Genomic DNA, 22,682 nt, shown 5'->3' with positions numbered 1-22,682 from the left:
GCAGAACACCTGTTCTCTGTCCTTTCTTCCAGGTCATGGATTATATTCTGCCACCCTTGGTCTCCTTGGTTCAAAGCCAGAATGGTGAGTGAGGCTATGGCACTGAGAATCCGTCACACAGTCTGGGTTTTATTTGTTGGAGATAACTGGGTGCTGCTGGGGACCTGGGGTGACCTAGTCCCCTACCTTGCAAATGTGTACTCACACGATGAGCACACACTCTGTCTCTCCCTCTCCCGCTCCCTTTTCTCTCTGTATAGACTCACAGTCTTAGAATTCTTTCCTTTATTCCAGTGGAGTGGAGACTCTTCAGCTTGAGGTTGCTCTCCGAGACCACATCCCTGCTGGTGAGCCAGGAGCCAGAGGGTGGTGACGAAGAGGCCATCTGCGATTCTGACAGCAGTCTCCTGGCGCTCATCAGGGATGAGCTGCTACCCCAGTAAGCACCTCGCTGCCTCTCGGGGGGCTTCTGTCCAGCAGGTCCCACGATGGGGTCAGGTCTTGACGTCCCTGTGTCTCTGCACATGGTCTCACGCCAGAGACCGCAGCCATTCCACTGCAGAAGAACTAGAAGTCTCAGTCCCTCTTCACAAGCCTCTGGCTGGTTTGGTCTTGTTTGTTGGATACAGTACTCTAATGCTAACTGAAAGATGTTCCTAACTGGGGTACGGGTGGGGTCATGATTCAAGACTAATGGAACTTGAAATTGTGACTTCTGGCACATGTCAGAAGTAAGAGGGATGGAGGCCAATCACCCCTCTCCCCAGACTCCTGGGGAGGGGGTTGGTAACCTAGGTGATGAATATAAATGTGTTCTTCCTTCTGGCTGCCATTGCTCACACTAAGATTTCCGGAGCGCCCAGGGAGGGTAGGGAAACTCAGAGTAGCGAGCCCTCCGTTGGGTCACACAGAGTACTTTGTGTTTATCTTGAGAGGGTCTCTCTGCAACCCAGGCTTTCCTGGAACTTTCTCTGTCACCCATGCAGGCGTTGCGTTGACAGTTCTCCCCCAGCCTCATGCTGATGTTGCAGGCATGTGGACCATACCTCCACAGTCCTTAGAAAGAGTGCCTCTTCTCCCTGTTAGGCCACATCACATGATTGGATGCAAGGTTGCATGCTTTGCATTACTGTGTATGAAAGCCAAATTGTGGCTTTTTCCTCGAGGGCTGGGCTGCAGTCAGTCGGGTGAGACCGTCCGGAATGGCAGCCACAGAGGAGGGCGCAGTCATGCTGTGATGTTGCCAGTGCTGAGAGTCGAGATGCCTAACCTAGAACAAGATCTACTCTGAGACTCGAAATCAAAGTCTAACATTTCAGGTGGCTTCAGTCCTGCAGGGCTGTCTGAGCAAAGGGTGTGATGTTTGTCACAGCCTGTTAGACTCTCTGGGGTGACCCTGTCACCGCGTCCGGGGGCCTGAGGCCAGCTGTTGGTTACCTCTGTCCTGAGGCTCGTGTGTCTGTTGGTCCGTCCACCCACGTGTGCATGTCCTTGCTTGGTTCTGCCCTCAGCTCGTCTTGTCTTTTGGTGGTTGGGGTTTGGGCAACATTCCCACCTTACTAAGGAGAGGGGGTTTCCTCTTCGGGGAGACAGATCTCACAGCTTCCAGAAAATCCTGATTTTCAGTCAGTGGACAGACAAGGTTGGATTTGAATGGTTCCTGCTGGAGAGGAGACAGTATTTAAGGAGCTTTAAGCCCAAATCAACCTTGTTAATTAATCAGGTCCTCTTAGGAGTTTAGTATCCAAATCACAGTCCGTGCCGGCTGAGAGAGGAGCTTTCGTGCTCTCCGAGAGCCACGCACAGGAGGACGAGGTCCAGTCTGGTGCCGGGCCTAGGGTCCTCCTTTGGGGAACTAACTCCTCAGCGGCGTTCCTGGGGAGCAAGAGCTCACTATTCACACAAAGGTAAACACAGGTGACCACGATTTACAGTCTCGAGGAGATTTTTAACTGTAGGATAAATAACATTGTTCCCAGTTTTTATCCTCAAACTGGGTCCCCTGTTCCCACTTGGAACTGTGGGACTGATAACGGCCAAACAGTTGCTGACCAATGGAGTAGACATTATCCTTGGCCAGGAATAGAAGTGGGAGGTAAACTAGTCAGCTCCGGGTTTAGTTATAGGGTAGAAGCCACATCATTTCATCATGAGAATGGGAGGAGACTTTTCCAGGAAGTTGGAAACATATATGCATTTATTTATTTGCTTATTTAATATGTGGATTTGTGTATACACGGTAAGCGCAGGTACCCAGCAGAAGCCTTCTTTTTCCCCTTGTGATGGGTCTGGCTCTCCCATGACCTTCTCACAGATAAGCAGCCTCAGGAAGTAGTGGTGGAGTGGGGCAGGGGTGGGTGTGTCCTGAAGGGTTTTTACCCTCTCAAGGTAATTCCAAGGAAAGGGTCCAGGCAGTGCCTGCTCTCCGTGCCTTCAGCAAAAGCGCAGGGCTTGTGGAGATGGGATGCCAGGCCCTGTTTTCTACGTGAGGAGTGAGCTTCCAAGCCTGTTGCAACCTCATTTATTGACAAGGACTATGGAGAAGGTGACACGCAGTGCCATGGGAAGGTCCATAGCGTGACAGTAAAGGCAAAGGGTTTCCTGCTTTAACCTCACGGTCAGAGGTATTACAGAGGCTGAGCAGGCCTAGGGAACGTCTGCTGCTTGGCCTGACTTTGTTCACCATGACAATTACCAACATGTATCTGAGCTTTGCACTGTATTTATATATCCATTTTTTCAGCTGAGTGTTTGGCATTGGAAGGACCAAGCTGATAAAATGTTTTACTATGTCATTATGTCAGAATGACATCCAGCATCCCTCTCCTGGGAACATGAACATGGCCTTTCCTTCCTTTTTATTAAAAAAGAAGATTCTCCTGTTACCTGTAAAATTATCAGGGCCATAATTGCTAAAGAAATTATTAGGCTTCATCCTTTAGAATCTGGGGGAGGCACACGTTCCCCCTCCTCACAGGTTTCAAGGCATTTCCTTTGAGCACTTGGGATTCTGACTCGTCCCCATCATTGGCAACGTCCCGTAGGCTCAGTTAGCTACTGCAGGAACACTGCCCAGGGACGGTCCGACTCAGACTTTGTAATTCCCGTTCCTGTGGCTCAAGAGATGTCTGGAAGTTTCTTTGTTTCTTTCAGGCACAGGACTCTCAGCTAGCGTGTAGCTCCGTGTGGGACCACTTGCCCAGCAGGTGCAAGGCTCTGGCATACATTCCAGTAACACACACTCTGGTACACATACATACTCACACACACATACACACTCACACACATACACACACACACATACACACACACACTTATACTCACACACACACACACACATACACACACACACTTATACTCACACACACACACACACACTCACACACTTACCCCACACACTTGCACTCACACACACACACACACACACACACATACACACACGGAGTGGGGTGGGGCGGGCATGAGATGCACTGCGTTACAGTGAGCAGACACGCCCCCTGTGTCTGTGCTTGCCTGCCCGAGGGAAGGCAAACATGGAATTCTTTCATCATCTGGCGTCTGTCCCCTTGTGACTGACCCTCATGTCTCCATGGCCACTGATGTCACCGTGAACACAGCTGTGGTGCAGCACCAGGCGTCATGTCCACCACAGGACCCAAATGTGGGGCGGCTTAGGGACACTAGCCCGGGCGCCCCGTCCCAGGTCTCTCAGCACTGGCTTTCCCGCGTGCCTGTGGAGTGGGGTCAGCACCACGCAGCTTCACCAACAGTAACACGCCAGTGCTGTGCTTGCTCGTTTCCACTGTCACTTCCTGAGATTTGAGCCATGTGAGGGAGAGGACCTGAGTCGCGGCGCTTTCCCTCCTCAGGTATGAGCACATCCTCATGGAGCCTGACCCAGTCCCGGCCTACGCTCTGAAGCTGCTGGTTGCCATGACAGAACACAATCCTGCTTTTACCAGGTACCGGGAGGCCGCGGAGGGGCGGAGCCGCGGAGGGGCGGAGCCGCGGAGGGGCGGGGTCACCGTCCGGTCTTCTGCTTTGTGCTGACATCATTGATGCTGCCTTGGCCCAGGTTTACAGTTTTAACCCCTTACTTGAGTTTGTGCCCACGGAGCGGGTGAGACTTCACACCGACAAAGCATGGGCTCAGGGAGATACCTCAGAGACCCGAGTTAGTCTCAGAAGCCACACAACACTCGGGTGTGCGGCCTGAGAGTCTGTAGTCACTGCACCCGAGAGACAGGAGAATCCCCAGACACCAGCAGGCCAGCTAGTTCCGAGAGAAGCAAAGAGACCCTGCTTTGAAACGGAAGCTGGGACCAATAGACAACTGTGACATGTGTGGCCTTGTGTGAACACACATACACATATCTGTCTTACACACACAACCCAAATGATAAACTCTTTAAAGGGGAAAAAAACCCTCAACATACAACAGCATTGTGTGTGGCATGTGAGTGTGTGTGTGTGTGTGTGTGTATGTGTGTGTGTGTATGTGTGGTGGTTTTTGGTTTTTTTGTTTGTTTGTTTGTTTGTTTGTTTGTTTTGAAACAGATCTTACTCTGCAGTAGAAGCTGGTGCCTAATTCTGTGTCCCCCAGGTTGGCCTCAAACAGTGCAATTCCTCCTACCTCAGCGTTCTTGGTGTCATGACCGCCTTATGTCCAGATTACACATGGGTTTAAAATGCCAGCTGGTGCCCTGCCTCATAGTGAAGGAGCCCAGCGAGTCCTGCTCGGGTGTGTGGGTGTCTTGCTGCGTCTGATTCAGATAAACTGACTCTGAGCAGTAGCGTGTCACGAGCCCACGCTTCCCGCCGCTAGGAACAGGCGTGCAACAAAACAAACAGATTCTTCTGCGAATAACCTTTATTGAACAGCACTTTGAGCAGGGGCTTCTTGAGCAGGAAACTTGTCTCTGAGCCGGGGACTCCCTACCGAGTTCTACTGTCTAGACGGCCTCTCACGCGCAGTCCCCCACGAACGATCTCTCTGTCCAGTCTCTGTCCACGCGGGACCTCCCGAAATCTGTTTTACCGAGTCTCTCTCCATGTGGTGCCTCTCTGCCATCCCTCCACGTGGGGTCTCCCGCAATCTCCCCACTGTCTTCCTCTCCTTCTCACGTGGGGGAGAAAATGCATTGCTATACATGCCTAGGAGACTCGTGTTGCTACCTGATTGGTGCATCCTCCTGTAGCTCAATCACGTGCCCCAAGAGTGGGCTGTGACTTATGTGGTGCATGCGCATTAAGTCTCTTGGCTGGGCAACAGCTCTGTTTGCTGAGTTCTCGGCGGGAAGCCGGCACCATGTTTGGGTGCAGCACAAACGGCTCCCTACAGTAGAGAGCCTTCGTCTGCTCAGAGTACGCAGAGTACAGAGTCTCAGTCCTAGGAACCTGCTGCTGGGGCACTTTATTCTGCAGGGGACAGAGCCATGACAACTCAGGGTGCACCAACCCTACACCTCTTTCCTTTGTCCATTTTTGAAGCTGTGTTCTCACAGTTTTTAGAAACTTCAGACTGAGCACTTCAACTTTTCTTCTTAAAGAAGTTTAATTCTAAAGTTTCTTCCAACAAGAGAGTCATGTAGTTGTGTGGAAATCCAAGAGTGACATTCTTAGAAATCACAAATCCAGAACTTTCTTAGCTTCAGCTACAACACACCTCAGCACACCTAGAGTCACCGGAAGGGGACCCTCAGTTGAGGACTTGCGTCCGTTCTGTTAGTCTGTGGGCACATCTGTGGGCACATCTGTGAGGAGTTTCTGTTGTGCCAGGAAGTGTTCATGAACTTCAAAAAGATCACCAGGGAGTCGATTCTGATGTAATCACAGTAGGGTCTTTACTATGAACTGGGGCGTCGGCTCCCCCTCCCCTCTAGCCTTGAACCCTCAGCAAGACAAGATTTTATAGGAAATGGGAGCGTGTGTGTGTGTGTGTGTGTGTGTGTGTGTGTGTGTGTGTGCAGCCTGGCAGATGTGTAATAGAATAACTATTGTAAGCCGACAAGTGGTGTTCTAAAGCAAGACCAAGAATGATCACAGTCTGAAAGTGCATCTGAGACAGACTGATGTTTGACTGTTGCTAGGAAGTAGCTAGGGAGGAACTCTGGGGTGTGGGCCAAGGACAAGCTGTGGGGTCCTTCCTGGTATTTAGGTGCAGCTCGGGTTCAACTGCAGGTCAGGTTCTCAGGCCTTTTTCTTTTAAGATGGAGACCGTACCAAGATGGAGTGGGTTTGGCCTCTCATTTCTCGACTGCTAATTGGTGTGGGAGGTCTTAGCCCACTGTGGGCACTGCCATTCCCAGCAGATGGCCTAGGCTGTGTACAAGATGGCCAAGCAAGCCAGTGGGTGGCATTCCAGTGTGGTTTCTGCTTCAAACTCCTGCTCAAGTCCCTGCCCTGGCATCGCTGAATTAACCCTTTCCTGCCCGTGGCTATGGCGTTTACCAACCACAGAAGGATGTAGAACGAGACTGTCGCTGTGTCTGTCCAGGTCATCAGGCTTTGGCCAGTTCATTGTTTCTTCTGTGAGGGGAGGAGGCAGGGGTGCTCTTTCCCAGAGCGGAGTGCACAGCCCTGGCTTCCATGGACTAGAGTCTCTCTGTCCTGCAGACGATGCTCAGACTCGGCGTCCTGCTGGACAGACGTCCGCTGCTCTGTCCTCTTATTTAACAACATTGAACTCACTCCTGTGGCAGGTGCTCTGGACCCCAGTTCTGTTCAGATGGATCTCTGCACCCGGAGAAGCAAGACCGTAAAGAACCTCCTCAAAATGGTCTTGTTTTGGAAGTGATTACATCTAGGCTTGGAAGGTAGCTCGTAGATTTCCCCTCAGCGTTTAGGAACAGGAGCCAGCGGGCTGGTCTTTAGAAGCATGTTGTTTTGGCCTGAAGTAACTTAGAATATATTATCTCTGCCTTAAAGCCTAACGGTGAAGCCGCAGGTTCTGTCCACCACATCCCTCACTGTCCCAGTCTGTCCTCCCAGTTGGAATGGACCTGTGGTGTGTGGCCATCCTGGACAGCTATGACTGCCAGTTATACATGTGCACATATCCGAGGGGAGGTGTGTGTGAGTGTGTGTGTTTGTGAATATGAGTGTGTGTGAGTGTGTGCATGTGTATGAGTGTGTGTGTGTGAGTGTGTGAGTGTATGTGAGTGTGTGTGTGTGTGTGTGTGTATGTACATGGTGTGAGTATGTAAGTGTGTGTGTGAGTGTGTGTACATGTGCATGAGTGTGTGTTTTGAAGTAGTGTAGCCTTGTATTGTGGTGGTTGGTTTTTAAACATTAAGATTATCATTCCCTGGCTTCTTGACAACTGTTTTCTTACTTGTCAAGCTGCCTTGGTGCTCACTGCAGAACGGCTCCTATCTGCTCTGGTGGCTTCTTGGCTGAACTCGTTCTATTTAGCACTCACCCAGCTACTCAAAATGTTGGACCTCTTCAGTGTTTATCCTCTGTGCCTAAAAATCAAAGCTACATTGCAGGATGGGTGGGGCGGTGCGCATCAGAAGCCCCAGCATTCTGGAGGCAGAAGCAGGTGGATCTTTGTGAATTCCAGAGAAATACCATGACCAGAAGCAAACTGGGGAGGAAAGGGTTTATTTGGCTCACACTTCCACATCACTGTTCATCACAGGAGAAGTCAGGACAGGAACTTAAGCACGGCTGGAACCTTGAGGCAGGAGCTGATGCAGAGGCCAAGGTGGGGTGCTGCTTACTGGCTTGCTCCTCATGACCTACTCAGCCTGCTTTCTTATAGAACCCAGGGCCACCAGCCCAGGGACGGTCCCACCTACATGGACCCCCTTCAATCAGTAATTAGGTAAAATGTCCTATAGGTTTTCCCGTAGCCCTGTCTTAAGAGATATTTTCTCAACTGAGGATCCCCACTTTGTGATAATTCCAAGATGACATAAAACTACCCAGCACTGTGGGACTGGAGAGATGGCTTAGTGGTTAGAGCACATGATGCTCTTCCACAGGACCCAGGTTCAATTCCGAGCAACCACATGGTAGATCACAACCATCTGCAATTTCAGTTTCAGGGGATCTAATGCTCTTTTGGACCTCCATGGGCACTTCATGCACATAGTCCACAGACATACATGCAGGCAAAACACCCAAATGCATAACATAAGAAATAAAAGTTTTAAAAGATGAAAAAAGCCACAACCCCACCGGCCTTCACTTTATCTAAGAATAAGTTTCTCAGGAGAGTTCACAGGTCTCTCCTGTGACGTAGTATACTTCATAGAACCATCCATAAATATAAAATTAACTTACGGTAGAGCCACAGTGAGGGTGGTGTGCAAGGCACACTCCAGATACTGAGACATGAAGTAGCTGAAACATTTGCTTAAAGGCAGTACGTTATTTACTTCATTCCTCATTCACCAATTTGCCAACTGTCGATTGATTGATTGATTGATACATTCATTCACTCACTCATTTATCCATTCACCCATCCATTCTGCTAGAGAGAGGATCTCACTGTGTGGCCTGGACTTGGCCTTAGATCTGTGTGCTCGTCCTGCCTCAGTCTCTCGAGTCCTGAGATCTCAGGTGTGCACCCCCACGCCTAGCACTGCCCCCCACTCCCAGTTTCTGGGATCAAAGCATGCCAGTCAAGTTCGGAGGCCTTTACAAAAGTCTGAGATTCTGGGGGTCAAGAGCAAATTGTTTAACATGTCTGCCTGTCTCCCCTTTACTGAGAACCTGTGTGTAGCTTACCCATGCACATCCAGCAACACTGAGGGAAGGAAGGGTTGTAAGCATGTAGCTACACTTTGGGTTTTGTTTTTATTTCTAGAATCTTTTCTTTGAGACTGTCATAGTCTTTGTTGTCCTTGTACTTGGTATGTGTCTGGGGCTGGCCTTGAACTTCTGATCCTCCTTTGTGTACCTCTTAGTCAGAGGATCATTTATCTTGTCCACATCGAGAACCAAATAACTATTGGGTCTCCGAACCACCCTCTGACAAATGGAACTTACTTTTTATTGTATTTTAATTTTCATTTGTATGTATGTGTGGCACACATGTGGACATGTATGTGTGTGTGGCACACATGTGAACACAAGAGAACAGCCTGGGGAAATTAGTTCTTTCTTACTACCACATGGGTCCCAGAGATTGAACTCAGATTCTCAGGCTTGTCTCTAAGTACTTTTGCCTGCTGAACCAGCTTGTTCCTCTTCCCACGACATTTTTAAAAATTTCATTTTATAGAACTTTTAGTGGGTAAAGCAAACTTTAAGAATTTAGTATTAATACTACTGAGGTTTATTTTCCCCCAGTTCTAAACACAAACAAGTACATGATTGTAATGGCTTGGATGAGAATGGTTCCTAGAGGTTCATACGTGTTTGAATGCTTTGTCACAGTTAGTGGAACTGTTTGGGAAGGACTAGGGGGTGTGGCCACATTGGAGGAGGTGTGTCACTGGGAATGGCTTTGAGGTTTCAGAAGGATATAAAATTCTCAGCGGCTGTTCCAGAGCCACGTATTTTTTACTTCGAACCATGATGATAAACAAACTTAGCCTTACAAACTATGAGCAGCCCCTCAATCAAACACACTTTTTTTATAAGAGTTTTCTTGGTCATGGTGTCTCTTCACAGCAAGAAGGAAGACTAGGACAGTTGTCATGTCTATATTAGAGTTTACTGTTGTTTGAGTGTTCTCAGTGCCCATGTACTGGGACCATGGCTTCACAGTGCAGCCGGGGGAGGGGAGATGCTCTGGCCACTAGGATAGATCTTGTGTCTTCTATCTTTGTCCTGGCATGAAGGGGACTTTCAATCTGAGTCCTTCTGCAGCAGAATCCAGCCTTTTCTGGGATCCCAGCAAGGCCAATTGTGTTCTCTATCTAGAAAGAAATATCATTTCAGTTTGTTCAAAATGTTAATGGCTCTTTGTTTTATGGCAACATTCATAAAAAATGCTTTTAAAAAAAAACCAAACTCAAGGATCTTGTAAATGAAGCCCACAGAAGTCAACGGTGGACCCTCCAGGAAAATGCTTAGTCCTGCGCTCCATGCTGTGTGCCTGTAGGCCCCGCAGTGGAGACTGAGGCAGGAGGCTCTTAGGTTCAGGGGAACCCCTGGCCATGGCGTCAGGTCTCCAGCTGACATCTTTTGACTGACTCGTCTCACTTCTAGTCAGCAGCTACAAAGATTGAAAGACAGCAGCCACGGCAAAGTTCTCCCTGGTGTAGAGACAGAGCTTCAGGAAGCCTTTATTTCTTTGGGATGAGAGTTTTCCTATGTAGCCTTTGCTTGGATTGAGATCCTCCTTCATTAGAGCCCGGTGGCCTCTAGGATTATGTATAGTTCATGGGTGATATGGAATGGTTTCTTCTGGAACCAAATCTGAGCGACTATGGCCAGAACCAGGGGTTAGATAATTCCCCAAAAGACCAAGTTCCAACATGGTAACTGTATCAGCATTTTCTCATAGAGACAGAACAAGAACTGCTGTAAGTCAAGGGACCTTTCACACACATTCGTGGGAATGTCAGCTATGTGAAGTGGGAGGTCTCAGCTCCAGGCCTTGGTAGCCTTTGGTGGAGGAAACTAGGGATCTGCACACCCCTAAGGATGTACTCATGGTCACAGGATGTTAGGGCAGACAGACAGTTTGTGTCTTAATAACATTGGGCTTGTGCTGTTTTGATGTGTTGGCAACTGGTTCACAGGCTGCCTTGCTGTCTCTGATTAGGTCACAGAGTTTCCTAAGACCTGTCAGCCTGTGTGTGCTCAACAAATGTAAGTTTGTCTTGAGTATAGGAAACGATTGCTGGGGGCAAGCCCCAACATTCAGGTACTGCGTGGGACACAGCAGCAGACAAGGCCAAAGGCTGATCTCTGGCCTGTAACTCTCTCTTGCTGTGTTGGGGCCATGAGCTGATGGCCTCTGGCAATTTAACTCTGTCTTACTATTTTTTGGCTAAAAGGTCTCTGACAATTGACTCCTGCTGATGCAACAAGGAGTAAGAACATTAAGAACAGGTAGTTGCTTGGGTTGTTTTCTCTTTGACTGGGCACCTCTTAAGACAGGGTTCGTTAACTCTTTTGAGACAGAAGAAAAAGGGAAAGAGAGAAAGTCAGGCATGTAGAAAAAACACTCTAAAAGAAGCAGAGAAAGAAAAACTCCAGCAATCTTCATCGCTGCTGTCAGTTCTTATATTTCCTCTAAAAAGTTACCTCATACATATTTTATAAAACTGTGAGAGTCAGATAATGGAGCCCATGGTTTCCTAAGAACTTTTACTTCTGTGAGTTCAGTAAGTTTAGGTTCATGTCATAGATGAATAAGGTTTAAGGAATTACAACAGAATCGTACACGTCTTTCCATTAAGATTAGTACCAGAGCAAACATTGTCCTGACTTAACATTACTAGCTCCATAAGCTCATCATAAGTTTAAAGCAACAATTTTTTTCTTTTTTCACATTTTCTTTGATAATTTTAATTTACATTTCACATGTTATACCCTTTCACAGTTTCCCCTCCATAAACCCACGTCACATCCCCCCTCCACCTTCCTCAAGGAGGGTTTTCTCCCATCCTTTCCTGCCTCCCGGTCCTGACATTCCTCTACACTGCAGTATCAAGCCTTGGCAGGACCAAGGGCTATTCCTCTAATTGATGCCCAACAAGACCATCCTCTGCTACATGTGCAGAAGGAGACATGAGTCTATTTATGTGTACACTTTGGATAGTGAAGCAACAATTTTTATATCACAGGTTAGCACGGTTTTGTCATGAGGCAAATCATCTGTCTTGTATCTTATTATTTTGAAGTTTTACATAGATAAGTTAGTCAATATTTTATTTTCTGTCCTTGCACAAACAATAAGTTGTCCATTCCCAGTTTATGACCTTTAGTTACCAGATAATTACCAGGTAGTTAACAGATAGGTTAGAAGCTAACCTAGAAGAAACGTTTTCCTTTACTGGAGATTTTTTCCAAGCCTGCTTTTTTTACTTAGTGCAATTATCCAGCAACACATACCATTTTACAGAGCTCTGTTTACAGATTTTATTCTCTAAAGGGCTTGAAATTATGTCAATTTAGGAATTCTGTAATATCATCATCAGGAATTATGAACTCATCAATTTGTTTAAACTGCATTATTACTTGAAAATTCATCTTCGTATTAGTTCTGTAGGAGATCTGCCCAATAGGGTAGGCGGACGCCCAGGAATCATTAGCCTATGCAGTAGTGACAGAAACGGTATATCAGCAGCGAGAGGCAACCCTGGGATGAAGTCTCTTGAGGACCTTGTATCTCAGAGCGTACCCATCACAGCCATGAAAAACGGTGGGCCATCTCCAAAACAAAACAAACAAAAAACTCGCTTGCCGTCACCTTTCCTGGATGACTTCTGACAGATGATTATTTTTAAATTCCTTACACAAGATACTTAGACAAGCACAAAGATGCCTTATTTTTGTTGACTTTGTCACATCTGGGCTCAGCCCATGTCATAGAGGAAAGGACCTTGCAGGATCATGAAGTACTTTCTTCACATCTACTCCCAAAGCCCGGACAGGCTGGGTCAGAAGTGAAGCCCACCTCACCCAAGGTCCTGATGTCATGCACATATGGAACCTGTAAATGTGTTCACACACACACACACACACACACAGAGAGAGAGAGAGAGAGAGAGAGAGAGAGAGACATACACACACACTGCACATACACACACAGAGAGAGACAGACAGACACTGCACACACACAGACATACTGCACACAGACACACACATATAGACAAATACACACACTTCACACAGATAGACTCATAGTGACACAAAGACATATATGCATATACTATACACACACATGTGCTGACAACAAGCAGAGATAATCATCGATGGAAAGGAATAGATGAAGGAATGCGTGGCCCCAGGCTTGCCTTCAGGTTCCTACATGAGCTTTAGGTCTCAGTGGCGAAGGATTAGCAGAGGTGAAAAGCACATGAGCAGGTGGGTGGCAGGGTCTCCCGGCCTAAGCTCTGGTCCTGCAGGGTGAGCACCTTCACCTGTGCTGCCTTGTAATGGGCTCCCTGCATTGGGACTGGCTTGGCCAGCAGTGCAGTTTCATGCCTGATACCCCACTGTTCTGTCAGCAGAGAGGTGAATTCAAGGTCACGTGAACACTAGTTACCCTGGGTCAGAAGTGGAGGGCTGATTTGGGGTGAGGTTTCCCAGGGACTCCCCTGAGGGCTCGTTGTAGGTGGGGGCTGCAGCTGCAGCTTAGTGGGGATGCTTGCCCAGCTGAGGTTCAGTGGTCAGTGCTTTGAGAGCCTGCTGTACACAGTTGCTAGTGTGAGGCCAGGAACTGTCTGCAGTCTCAAGGTGACTGGGGTGCGGGTGTGGGTTCTCCATGTCCTCAGCAGGGTGTGGGGCTCTGCATCCGCAGCGCCTTCTCAGTCCTCTCAAACTTAAACTTAGCTCACCGCTTGCTCAGACTCAGACTCACTGTCAGAGCATGTGTGGACTCAGGAGCTGAGTTCTTCCAGCTCAGCGATGGCTTCCTGTGTGGAGCTGAGGAGTTAACTGTGCCTGCCCGCTCCCCACCCCCAGGATTGGTGGAGAGGCCGGCACTGACTCTCAGGAGCCCGGATGAGCAGTAGCTCGCTGTGCGGCCATGCTCTGGTCATCTGCCAGTGTCACACCGTGGCCTCCCTTTGTTGACAACACCTCATTAATGCATCTCTGCCCGCCCCTTTCTGTGGATGCTTGCTTTGACCTTAGCACTTTCCCCGCCTCCTTGTGGCCGGGTATTACCTGGGCCGTGCACATGCTAGGCAAGACTTTACCCTCCTAAGAGCAGTCAGGGTTTCCTGAGGAACATGTGGCTCCCATGCCCCTTTCTGTGTCTGCCGTTCTCACTGTAGCCGGAACCGCTGCTGTGAAGGTGAGGAGCCGTACGTGACGCGGGCTCCCTGACCCTCACAGCTCACAGGCCCGGCTGCCTGCTGTGTTTCTCATTCCTACCCCTCAGCTCTACAGTGTGGGGCGCCCTGCCCAGCAGGTGGGTTTCACTGCAGTGTTTATGCAGAGAAACTGAAGATTGAATTTCATGTAATTTTCACATATTAAAAAACAGTCATCTTTTGATTTCCTTCAGTCCTTTAAAAAGCCCAACAACAGTTTCCAGCCAGTGGGCCGCACAGATGCAGGCGTCTGGTAAGGAGCTTGGCCGGTGGGGCCTCCTTGTTTACCCTGAGGCTAGGTGAAGGTCAGGCTCAGCAGCCTGGCTCACCCTCAGCCTGGCCTTTTGTCTCAGCCAGTGAACCTGTTTTTTTAACCAAAAATAAAATAAAAATAAAAATAAAAAATAAAACCAATCTGTGTGTGTGTGTGTGTGTGTGTGTGTGTGTGTGTGTTTACATGAGTTTACGTTCACTGTGAGTACAGCTCCCTCAAAAAAGGGCACTGGAGCCTCTGGTGCTGGAGTTCCAGGCACTGGTGAGTCAACCGGTGTTGGTGCTGGAACAAAACCTACGTCCTCTGCAAGAACAATGCGGGCTCTCAACCACTGTCTGTCTTTCCAGCTCCGTGAACACGCATTTTAACTCCCTTTGTTTGAAGGAACAACTCTGTGTGTTTAGCATTCCACATTTCCCTCGTGCCTGTCTGTGAGCACAAGGACCCCACACGCCACCCCTGTGCCTCTGCTGCCCCCCACCCCGTTCCACCCACACCTTCCACCGCTCTGCTTTTGTGTCGTTTTCTTCACCCCCATTGCATGTTTGTGCCTCAGTTTCTTCTCTGAAGTGCAAAGGACTCTGTGCTTTCCAGGGCTGCCATTTAAGGTCCTGGCTGTGCCGTTTGAGGAGAAGAGTCACTGTGGCCCCTCCCTAGGTCCTGCAGCAGTCAGCACATCTCTCTCTCCCATCCTTGTGCACGAGATCCATGCCGGAAGGGTGGTGAGGAAAGGCAGAAGCACTCACCTGACCACAAAGGCCAGTGGACTCCAACCCCCTACCTCCGAAAATCGTTCATGATCTCAGTTACAGCCACTTACTCGTTATTGTGGGTTCGGATCTGGGGTAAAGGGGAATGTCAGTATGTACAACTTGGGGACTTGGCCCTGGTCCTCACCCCTGCTGATCCTTAATCTTGCTGACAGTGTGTTTCTGCTCAGTGTCTTACCCTGGGGCCTGGGTGGCCTGCCTGCTGGTGGCTCCCTAGGAGTGCGTCCCTGTTGCAGAGAATGAACCGGTTGCCTGCTGCAGAGCTCAGGGCTCACAGGAGTGTGGAGCTCAAAAGGAGTGTGCTTCAGACCTAGACAGCACAGTGCAGCAGGGTGTGACTCCTGACCTGTGTGGGGATGGTTCCTGGAGGGCCCTCCGAGGTGTGTTGTGGCATCTGATCTCTAAGGGTTATTATCAGTGCCTGTATGAGAGAGAAAAAGACAGAGACAGAGAGAGACAGAGAGAGAGACAGAGAGAGAGACAGACAGAGACACAGAGACAGACAGAGACAGAGAACAGAGACAGCGAGCGCACTGCTGCTGTGCAGAAGCTACCTTGGCTGTAGCTTCCCTTCCTCAGTGTGTGTGTGATGTGAGATTCAGCCTGTGGTCTCAGTTCACTAAGCAGATGTGGGTCAGGACCGTGTTACTGGGTTGTTAACAGAATTCCTGTTTCCCCTTGTGCCCCTCCTATTGGAAGACACTGACTACCTGCCCGTCTTGGGCAACGGGAGGGTTGCGTGTGAAAAGTGTATTCCACGGTAGACTGATGCAGTAACATAGTTCTAGGGCTTTCTCAGAGGGGGAGCAGTCATGCCTGTGTATTCGTGTCCACCGGGTGAGAATTTCCTCAGGGGAGAAGTGTCCTGCTTGGCCAGAATTCTTTGGGGTTTTGGAAGATAAATGTATGTTAAAACTGTGGAAATTTCAACCCTGGCATCTTTGTGTATGTATGTGAGAAATATGTTGCGCACACATAGCCCCCCACATATGTGCACATATACACACACTCACACATGTACACACGTGGGACTCCTGCAGTCCCTCTGCCAGTGCATCAGGACTCACAGCAGGAGATGAGATGTCTGAAGGAGAAATACCACAAACATCATTGCTTTTGGGGTAGATGACACATCATCCTGTAACTAAACATTAAAAAGCCATTTCGTTTTGAAGCTGACTCACTGAACAAATAATTTGAAATGCAGCTTGATGTTGGAGATTTTTAATTTAAAATGACTGTCACTGGCCCACTAGACTGGTAAATTATATAAACAAAAAAGCTTTGTTTATAGTCAGCTACTTCTTCAGTTAGATAAATATAAAAATCTAAAACTCCCAACCAGCATTGTTGGGGGGCTAAGCAAGTGTGCCCTCAGCTGGGTGTGCACCCCAGCTCAGTGTGAGTACCCCCAGTTCAGTGTGCACCCCAGCTCAGTGTGCACCCCCATCTCAGTGTGTGCACCCCCAGCTCAGTGTGCACCTCCAGCTCAGTGTGAGTACCCCCAGCTCAGTGTGAGTACCCCCAGCTCAGTGTGAGTACCCCCAGCTCAGCATGTGTACCCCCAGCTCAGTGTGAGCACCCCAAGTTCAGTGTGTGCAACCCCAGCTCAGTGTGAGCACCCCCAGTTCAGAGTGTGCACCCACAACTCAGTGTGTGCACCCACAACTCAGTGTGTACACCTCCAGCTCAGTGTGTACACCCCAATTCAGTGTGTGTACCCCAGTTCAGTGTGTGTACCCCCAGTTCAGTGTGAGCACCTCTATTTCAGTGTGAGCACCCCCAGTTCAGTGTGTGCACCCCCATCTCAGTGTGTGTATCCCCAGTTCAGTGTGTGCACCCCCAGCTCAGTGTGAGTACCCCAGCTCAGTGTGTGCACCCCTAGTTCAGTGTGAGCACCCCTAGTTCAGTGTGTGCACCCCAGTTCAGTGTGAGCACCCCCAGTTCAGTGTGAGCACCCCCAGTTCAGTGTGAGCACCCCTAGTTCAGTGTGAGCACAGATGGACTAGAAGCAGAAGATAAACTTCTCCAGGGACAGATTATCTTGGTATCGTGCTGTTAAAGGGGGGCAGAGGGGTGGTGGAGCTGAGGTGGGGCAAGGCCAGGTCTGAGGTCCACGGTACCCAGGACAGTCCTGGAACATCCCAGATCCTGGAAGATGCCTCTGCTGCTCTTTGTCATTTCCACAGTATTTAGTGCTATAGTGTAGGGTTGTTGCTAGTATAATTAAGACACAAATTAGATGACCTTAAAATGTAGAGAAGGTCCCAGCATACAGGCTCTTAAAACTGGCCTAGAGCTCAGGGTTAGGGTACTGGTGAGACCTGAACTTGTAGTAAACTGGACACACAGGGATGCATTCTTTACTGGCTTTGGACAGGAGGGGACCACATGGCAAGGAATGTGGGATAAATTTTGGAAGATGTCTCTAAACAGATGTTTGTGTTGCTTGGCTTTGACGACAGCGGGGGCCCAGGGATCTCATGCTGGGGGAAGGGAAAGGCTGAGCCCTGACAACAGCAAGAAGACAGACGTGAGCCCACGTCCAGCAAGAGATCACACTCAGTTGTGCCACTTGCTGGACCACCCTGCAGGAGAGACGGAGCCCAGACAGCGATGACGTGTGGGACCGCACCTGACCAGGACTGCTTAGCTCTGCATACGGCTTGCCGTCTATTCAAACCCAGCCCTCAAGATGGACGCGGGAGTCTCTAGATCACTTTATTTATTCCTCTTCCAGATGCAGCCACACTGAATAAATTACCTTTCTCGGCTTTGCACTCTTATCTCTTTGATTGGCATATAGGGGAGGGGTGGGTGAACCTACTGGAAGCATTTAGGCCTAGACCTTGACCCTAAATTCAACGTCATTCATTATACCAGGAGTTGAGTGTTTAGCTGGTAGCCAGCAAGCTATGGGAACCTGAGTCCTCCTGTAGAGCTCTGACCTCTGCTAACAATGAGATTAAATATGGTCTCTCCTGTACTCAACCTCTAGACTAGAGCACTTCCTGGCACACTCTGATTCTGGCTCCATGGTCCTCTGAGATGATGCCCTAGGCATGCACAGCCAACTATACATCCAGAGAACACTGAGCTCATAGCTGGACATCTGTAAGCTGTTTGTTGGTGACAAGTTGCTGTGTGACCACAGTTCCTCACAGGCCATCTGTCTCTGTCTCTGTGAACTGCTACTACTCAGACAGGAGTTTTTCTGCTTGTCACAGATGGATACTGTAGAAGCTTGTGTTCTACAAAGTAGACATTCGGAGTCTACTGTAACCTGAGGTCACTCCCAGCCAGAGGTCTGCTCTGTCTTCTCCCTCTCAGTCTTTTGTGTGTCAACTTGACACAAGCTGGAGTTATCACATAAAATGGAGCCTCAGTTGAGGAAATGCCTCCATGAGATCCAGCTGTAAGGCATTTTCTCAACTAGTGATCAAGAGGGGAGGGCTCAGCCCATTGTGGGTGGAGCCATCCCTGGCCCAGCCCATTGTGGGTGGAGCCATCCCTGGGCTGGTAGACCTGGTTTCTAGAAGAAAGCAGGCTGAGCAAGCCAGGGGAAGCAAGCCAGTAAGTAACATCCCTCCATGGCCTCTGCATCAGTTCCTGCTTCCTGTCCTGCTTGAGTTCCAGTCCTGACTTCCTCTGGTGATGAACAGCGATATGGAAGTGTAAGCTGAATAAACCCTTTCCTCCCCAGCTTGCTTCTTGGTCATGATGTTTGTGCAAGAATAGAAACCCTGACTAAGACAGTTTGTGATGAGTCCATCTGATATCAATTCCCTTTGAACACTCCTCACCCAGCCTCACTGCTTGTACACTGGCTCTTGGTTCTCAGCTACCATTCTGGGAATGTCCAGGTCATGTGGAGGGGACAGTGATAGATGCCCAGGAAACAGAGTTAACCAAGTGTTTTTAAATTGCCCCAGGTACAAAGGCATGTGAGTGGGGTTCCTTCCCACACCTTTAATTCTCCTAGATGCTCCATCCCCCGTCTTCCTAGCCGTGACTGCAATCACTGTGGCCAAAGGCAAGACCAAAGTTTTGGCCCACAGAACCTGTGGACTTTGGAAAGTGGTTGTTTTATGCAACCACACTTGAAGTAGTTACATGTTTCCCTAAAAGACCACAACAGTGACATTGTTCCTGAAAAACACATGTCAGAAGCAGAGACTGTAGATTATCAGACCCATGCCACTCCATGGGTCAAAGCAGTTATGGCCTGTCTTGATTCAGGGAGGGACTGGTGCAGATTTCATGCAGATGAGAGAGAGACAGACAGACAGACAGACAGACAGACAGAGAGAGAGAGAGAGACAGAGACAGAGGAGACCCTTGGGGAGGACATGTCCCTGCTCAGAGGAGTTGGTTTGTGGGCCCAGGCCTTTGCTTCATGGATCTTGCTTCTGCTTTCTTCTTTGCCACAGTCTCTGACAGAGGCAACTTAAGGGAGGAGGGCTTAATTTTAGAAACTTTTATTCTGAGATTCGTTGTTGTTTGTTTTGCTGTGGCAGTGGCATGTTTGTAATGTACCTTGATCATATCCACCCTCGCTTCCTCTCCGCCTCCTATATCCCTGCCCCCCAGTCACCTTACTTCCTCTTCTTGTTCTGTGTAACACGCTGATTCCGGTCAGTGCTGAATGCCCGGGGGCGTGGGTTGTCTACCCAAGGATGGCAACCTTCCAGTAGCCGCACTGGACAGAAAAGGCGATCCTCCTCCTCCCCGCAGGTCCCACTTGCGCTAAAGCCTCAGCCCAGGGCTCAGCCTCCCCCCAGCCCACACTGGACGTTCACCTGGCTTGGCCTTGTGCTGATAACCACAGCTGCAGTGGGTTCACAAGTGCATCGGCCACAGCACATCTGGAAGATGACGTTTCACAGGGTTCCTCCCGTGCTCCACTTCTTACCCATCCCACCCTCCTCATCTGCTATTTTCCCTGAGTTTGGGGGCTGTGAACTCAACAGTCACTCCTCAGCCCGCTGACCTCTGAGCCTGCACTAACAGCTGCCCACTGCGGAGAGAAGCTTCTCTGGCCACACTCGGGAGCAGCACTCAATGGGTATAAACAAGAGGTTCGAAGGCATTGGACACCGTGGCCATTTAGCAAGCTAGAATAGGTTCCTCTTCCAGGGCCTGTGACCTCCCCAACCGTGGGCTTTGGACCAGATTTACCGTACTGGGCATGAGTTCCCTCTTGTGGAGTTGGCTTCCCATCCAATCACAAAGTCTCTCTGCTCTCTCTGCCTTTGCATCTGACTCATTAGAATCTATGTATAAGTGTGATCTCCCAGTCTTTTACTGAATATGGCATCTTTCTCTGCAGCTCAGGCGGGCCTTGAACTCACTGAGTGGTTCAGGCTGGCCTTGAACTCATGAGCCTCCGGCTTCAGCCTCCCCAGAGCTGGGATTCTGTGTTTGCCACCATATCCAGCCTCCTGAAGTGTGTTTCTGTGCCTGCTTCGTTTTATCTGGAATGACAACCAGTGACCATCATCCCCAGTGACAGCTTCTGTTGGTTTCTTTGCTGACTGGCATGCCGTCAGATGCTGAGGCCACTCTCCTGTGCCCCTGTTCTCTGTTGGGCACTCAGACCGCTGCCACTCAGGACTACAGACACGTCATAGGGAGTGGTGGTCATCCTCACTTGTGTGTTTCTACTCGGGGAGCCCATGTCTCCCATCCCCTTCACAAGTGTCCGTGAGCACCCTGATCCCTCTTTTACCTGTGTGTTATCACAGACAGACAAGCCGTTTCTGTCTGCCTGGTGTGGTCTGTGATGCAGACAACGGAGCGCACGTCTCATCCTACAGAATCGACGCGAACAAGATATTTAAAAAGAACATGCTTTTTTGAGATTTATTTTTAATATTTTAAGAAGTGTGTGTGTGTGTGTGTGTGTGTGTGCAGAGATGCCTGCAGGGGCCAGGAAGAAGGGACTGTGTCCCCTGAAGTTGGAGTTAAAGATCACTGTGAGCGGCTCAGTGTAGATGCTGAGAACTGAACCTGCCTCCTACACCAGAGTACTGTGTGCTCTTAACCACCGATCCATCCCTCCAGCAGCCCAATGTGGTCACTGTTAACCAACCCCCCTTGGAGAATAAAGTTTTATTGGTACACAGCCATGCCTGTCTACCTTGACATTCATATAGTTGCCTTCCCATCAACCAGTGCAGCTCAGCTATGGTTGCCATAGAGACAGAAAGGTTGTGCAGTGGTCAGTACTGACTACTGTCTGGCCTGTCACTGATTGTCTTGTGTGTCCTCAAAATTACTTTTTGTAGCTCTGGGGTGAAGTTGCTCCCACTGAGCTGTGCCCAGCCCCAGATTATCAAGCTTAATAAAAACTGGCTTACTTGGAAGATTCTGGTTTCATCAACGCAATTTTCTCTAAGGTTTTATGAAATAATTATTCTGTTATAACTGATGATAATTTATAACCAGATTGGAAGAAAGTGCCTAAAGTAGACTGGGTGATTGGTGCCCAATTTTTTAAAAATTAAAGGCCATTAAAATTCATTGTGCATTAATTTATTTATGCTGGGAAGGAACTAACGAGGCAGAGATAAAAAGTGACAGCATCACATGCCCATGGCGGTTGTCCTGGGTACGTGTGCACTGGCTACAGTGTTTCACCCAGTGGTCCTGGGCAGGGTGTGCACTGGCTACAGTGTTTCACCCAGTGGTCCTGGGCACAGTGAGCACTGGCTACAGTGTTTCACCCAGAGGTCCTGGGCACTGGCTACAGTGTTTCACCCAGTGGTCCTGGGCACAGTGAGCACTGGCTACAGTGTTTCACCCAGCATTACCTTGGTTGGTTGCCTTTAGAATAATTGTGAGTTTTAATTAATTTCTACATTAAAATATTATTAAGGCTGAGCTGATCACTGAAGATGCCTCTTGTCTGTGCTTAGTTGCTGGCGTTGGGTGTGTCCAGCCTGGCTTTCTCCATCAGAGATTAAGCAGTTAGACACCTATCAGGGTAGCAGTTTAAATCCATATCATCATACATGTGCTAACCCCCCTTTCCCTCCCGTTACAGGCTTGTGGAAGAAAGCAAACTGGTTCCGCTCATTTTTGAAGTAATTCCGGTAAGATTGCAAATATGTCTTTTGGAATTCAAGTGACCATTTCAAGTTTGGGTGAATTGTATGGTTGTCCCTCTAGCCTCCCTTCCTCTCTCCCTCTGTCCTTCCCACCTTCCAACCTGCTGCACTTGTGCAAACCATCTTCTCTTCAGTGTGAGCATCAGGAGGCTCCAGATCAGCCATCACACAGTTGTGTTGCTCAGAACAGCTTGGCTTCCTTTCCCCCACAAAGGATGTGTATCTTAAATGAACCAAATATCCAAAACCAAATCTTTGCTCTGTGGCTCTGTGTGTGGAGAATGAAGCAGAACCAGCACTGGCTTTCTTTGCCTCTGAAAACCTCCTCCTCAGACTCTGCAGCTCAGAGTACGGGAGTGTCCCTGGCCAAGAAAGAGTTCCCTTTTTACCAGCACCCTAACCTGTCCAGTCGGTGACAGCAACAGCGAGACCCGGTAAGGGAGGGAGCTTCCCTCATTCACCTTAACTATACCCGCAGACTGCGTGCCCAGGCGGAAAAGCAAAGGCTGTCTGTCACATGCTCCTCAGACCCACGCTCCAGTGTCTCCACGCTCCAGTGGGGCAGGTGGGTTTCCTTGGAGGC

At 49.1% G+C, this 22,682-nt stretch overlaps 1 protein-coding gene across 1 annotated transcript in view; it reads left to right on the top strand.

The window, feature by feature from the left end:
- ULK4 (unc-51 like kinase 4) overlaps window positions 1-22,682 on the top strand; it is a gene marked incomplete at both ends in the record, with an annotated part of 259,342 nt that overhangs the window by 84,187 nt on the left and 152,473 nt on the right. Inside the window, 4 exons of the mRNA XM_080934211.1 lie at window positions 33-84; window positions 295-439; window positions 3,870-3,962; window positions 22,036-22,084. Coding sequence (XP_080790337.1) covers window positions 33-84; window positions 295-439; window positions 3,870-3,962; window positions 22,036-22,084 — 339 coding nt within the window. The remainder of the gene's footprint in view (window positions 1-32; window positions 85-294; window positions 440-3,869; window positions 3,963-22,035; window positions 22,085-22,682) is intronic.

The sequence above is a fragment of the Micromys minutus genome (genome assembly GCF_963924665.1).
Source record: "Micromys minutus genome assembly, chromosome: 21".
Lineage (NCBI taxonomy): Eukaryota > Metazoa > Chordata > Mammalia > Rodentia > Muridae > Micromys > Micromys minutus.
The sequence above is the reverse complement of the archived record's forward strand: the minus strand, read 5'-3'. Positions and strand labels throughout refer to the sequence as shown.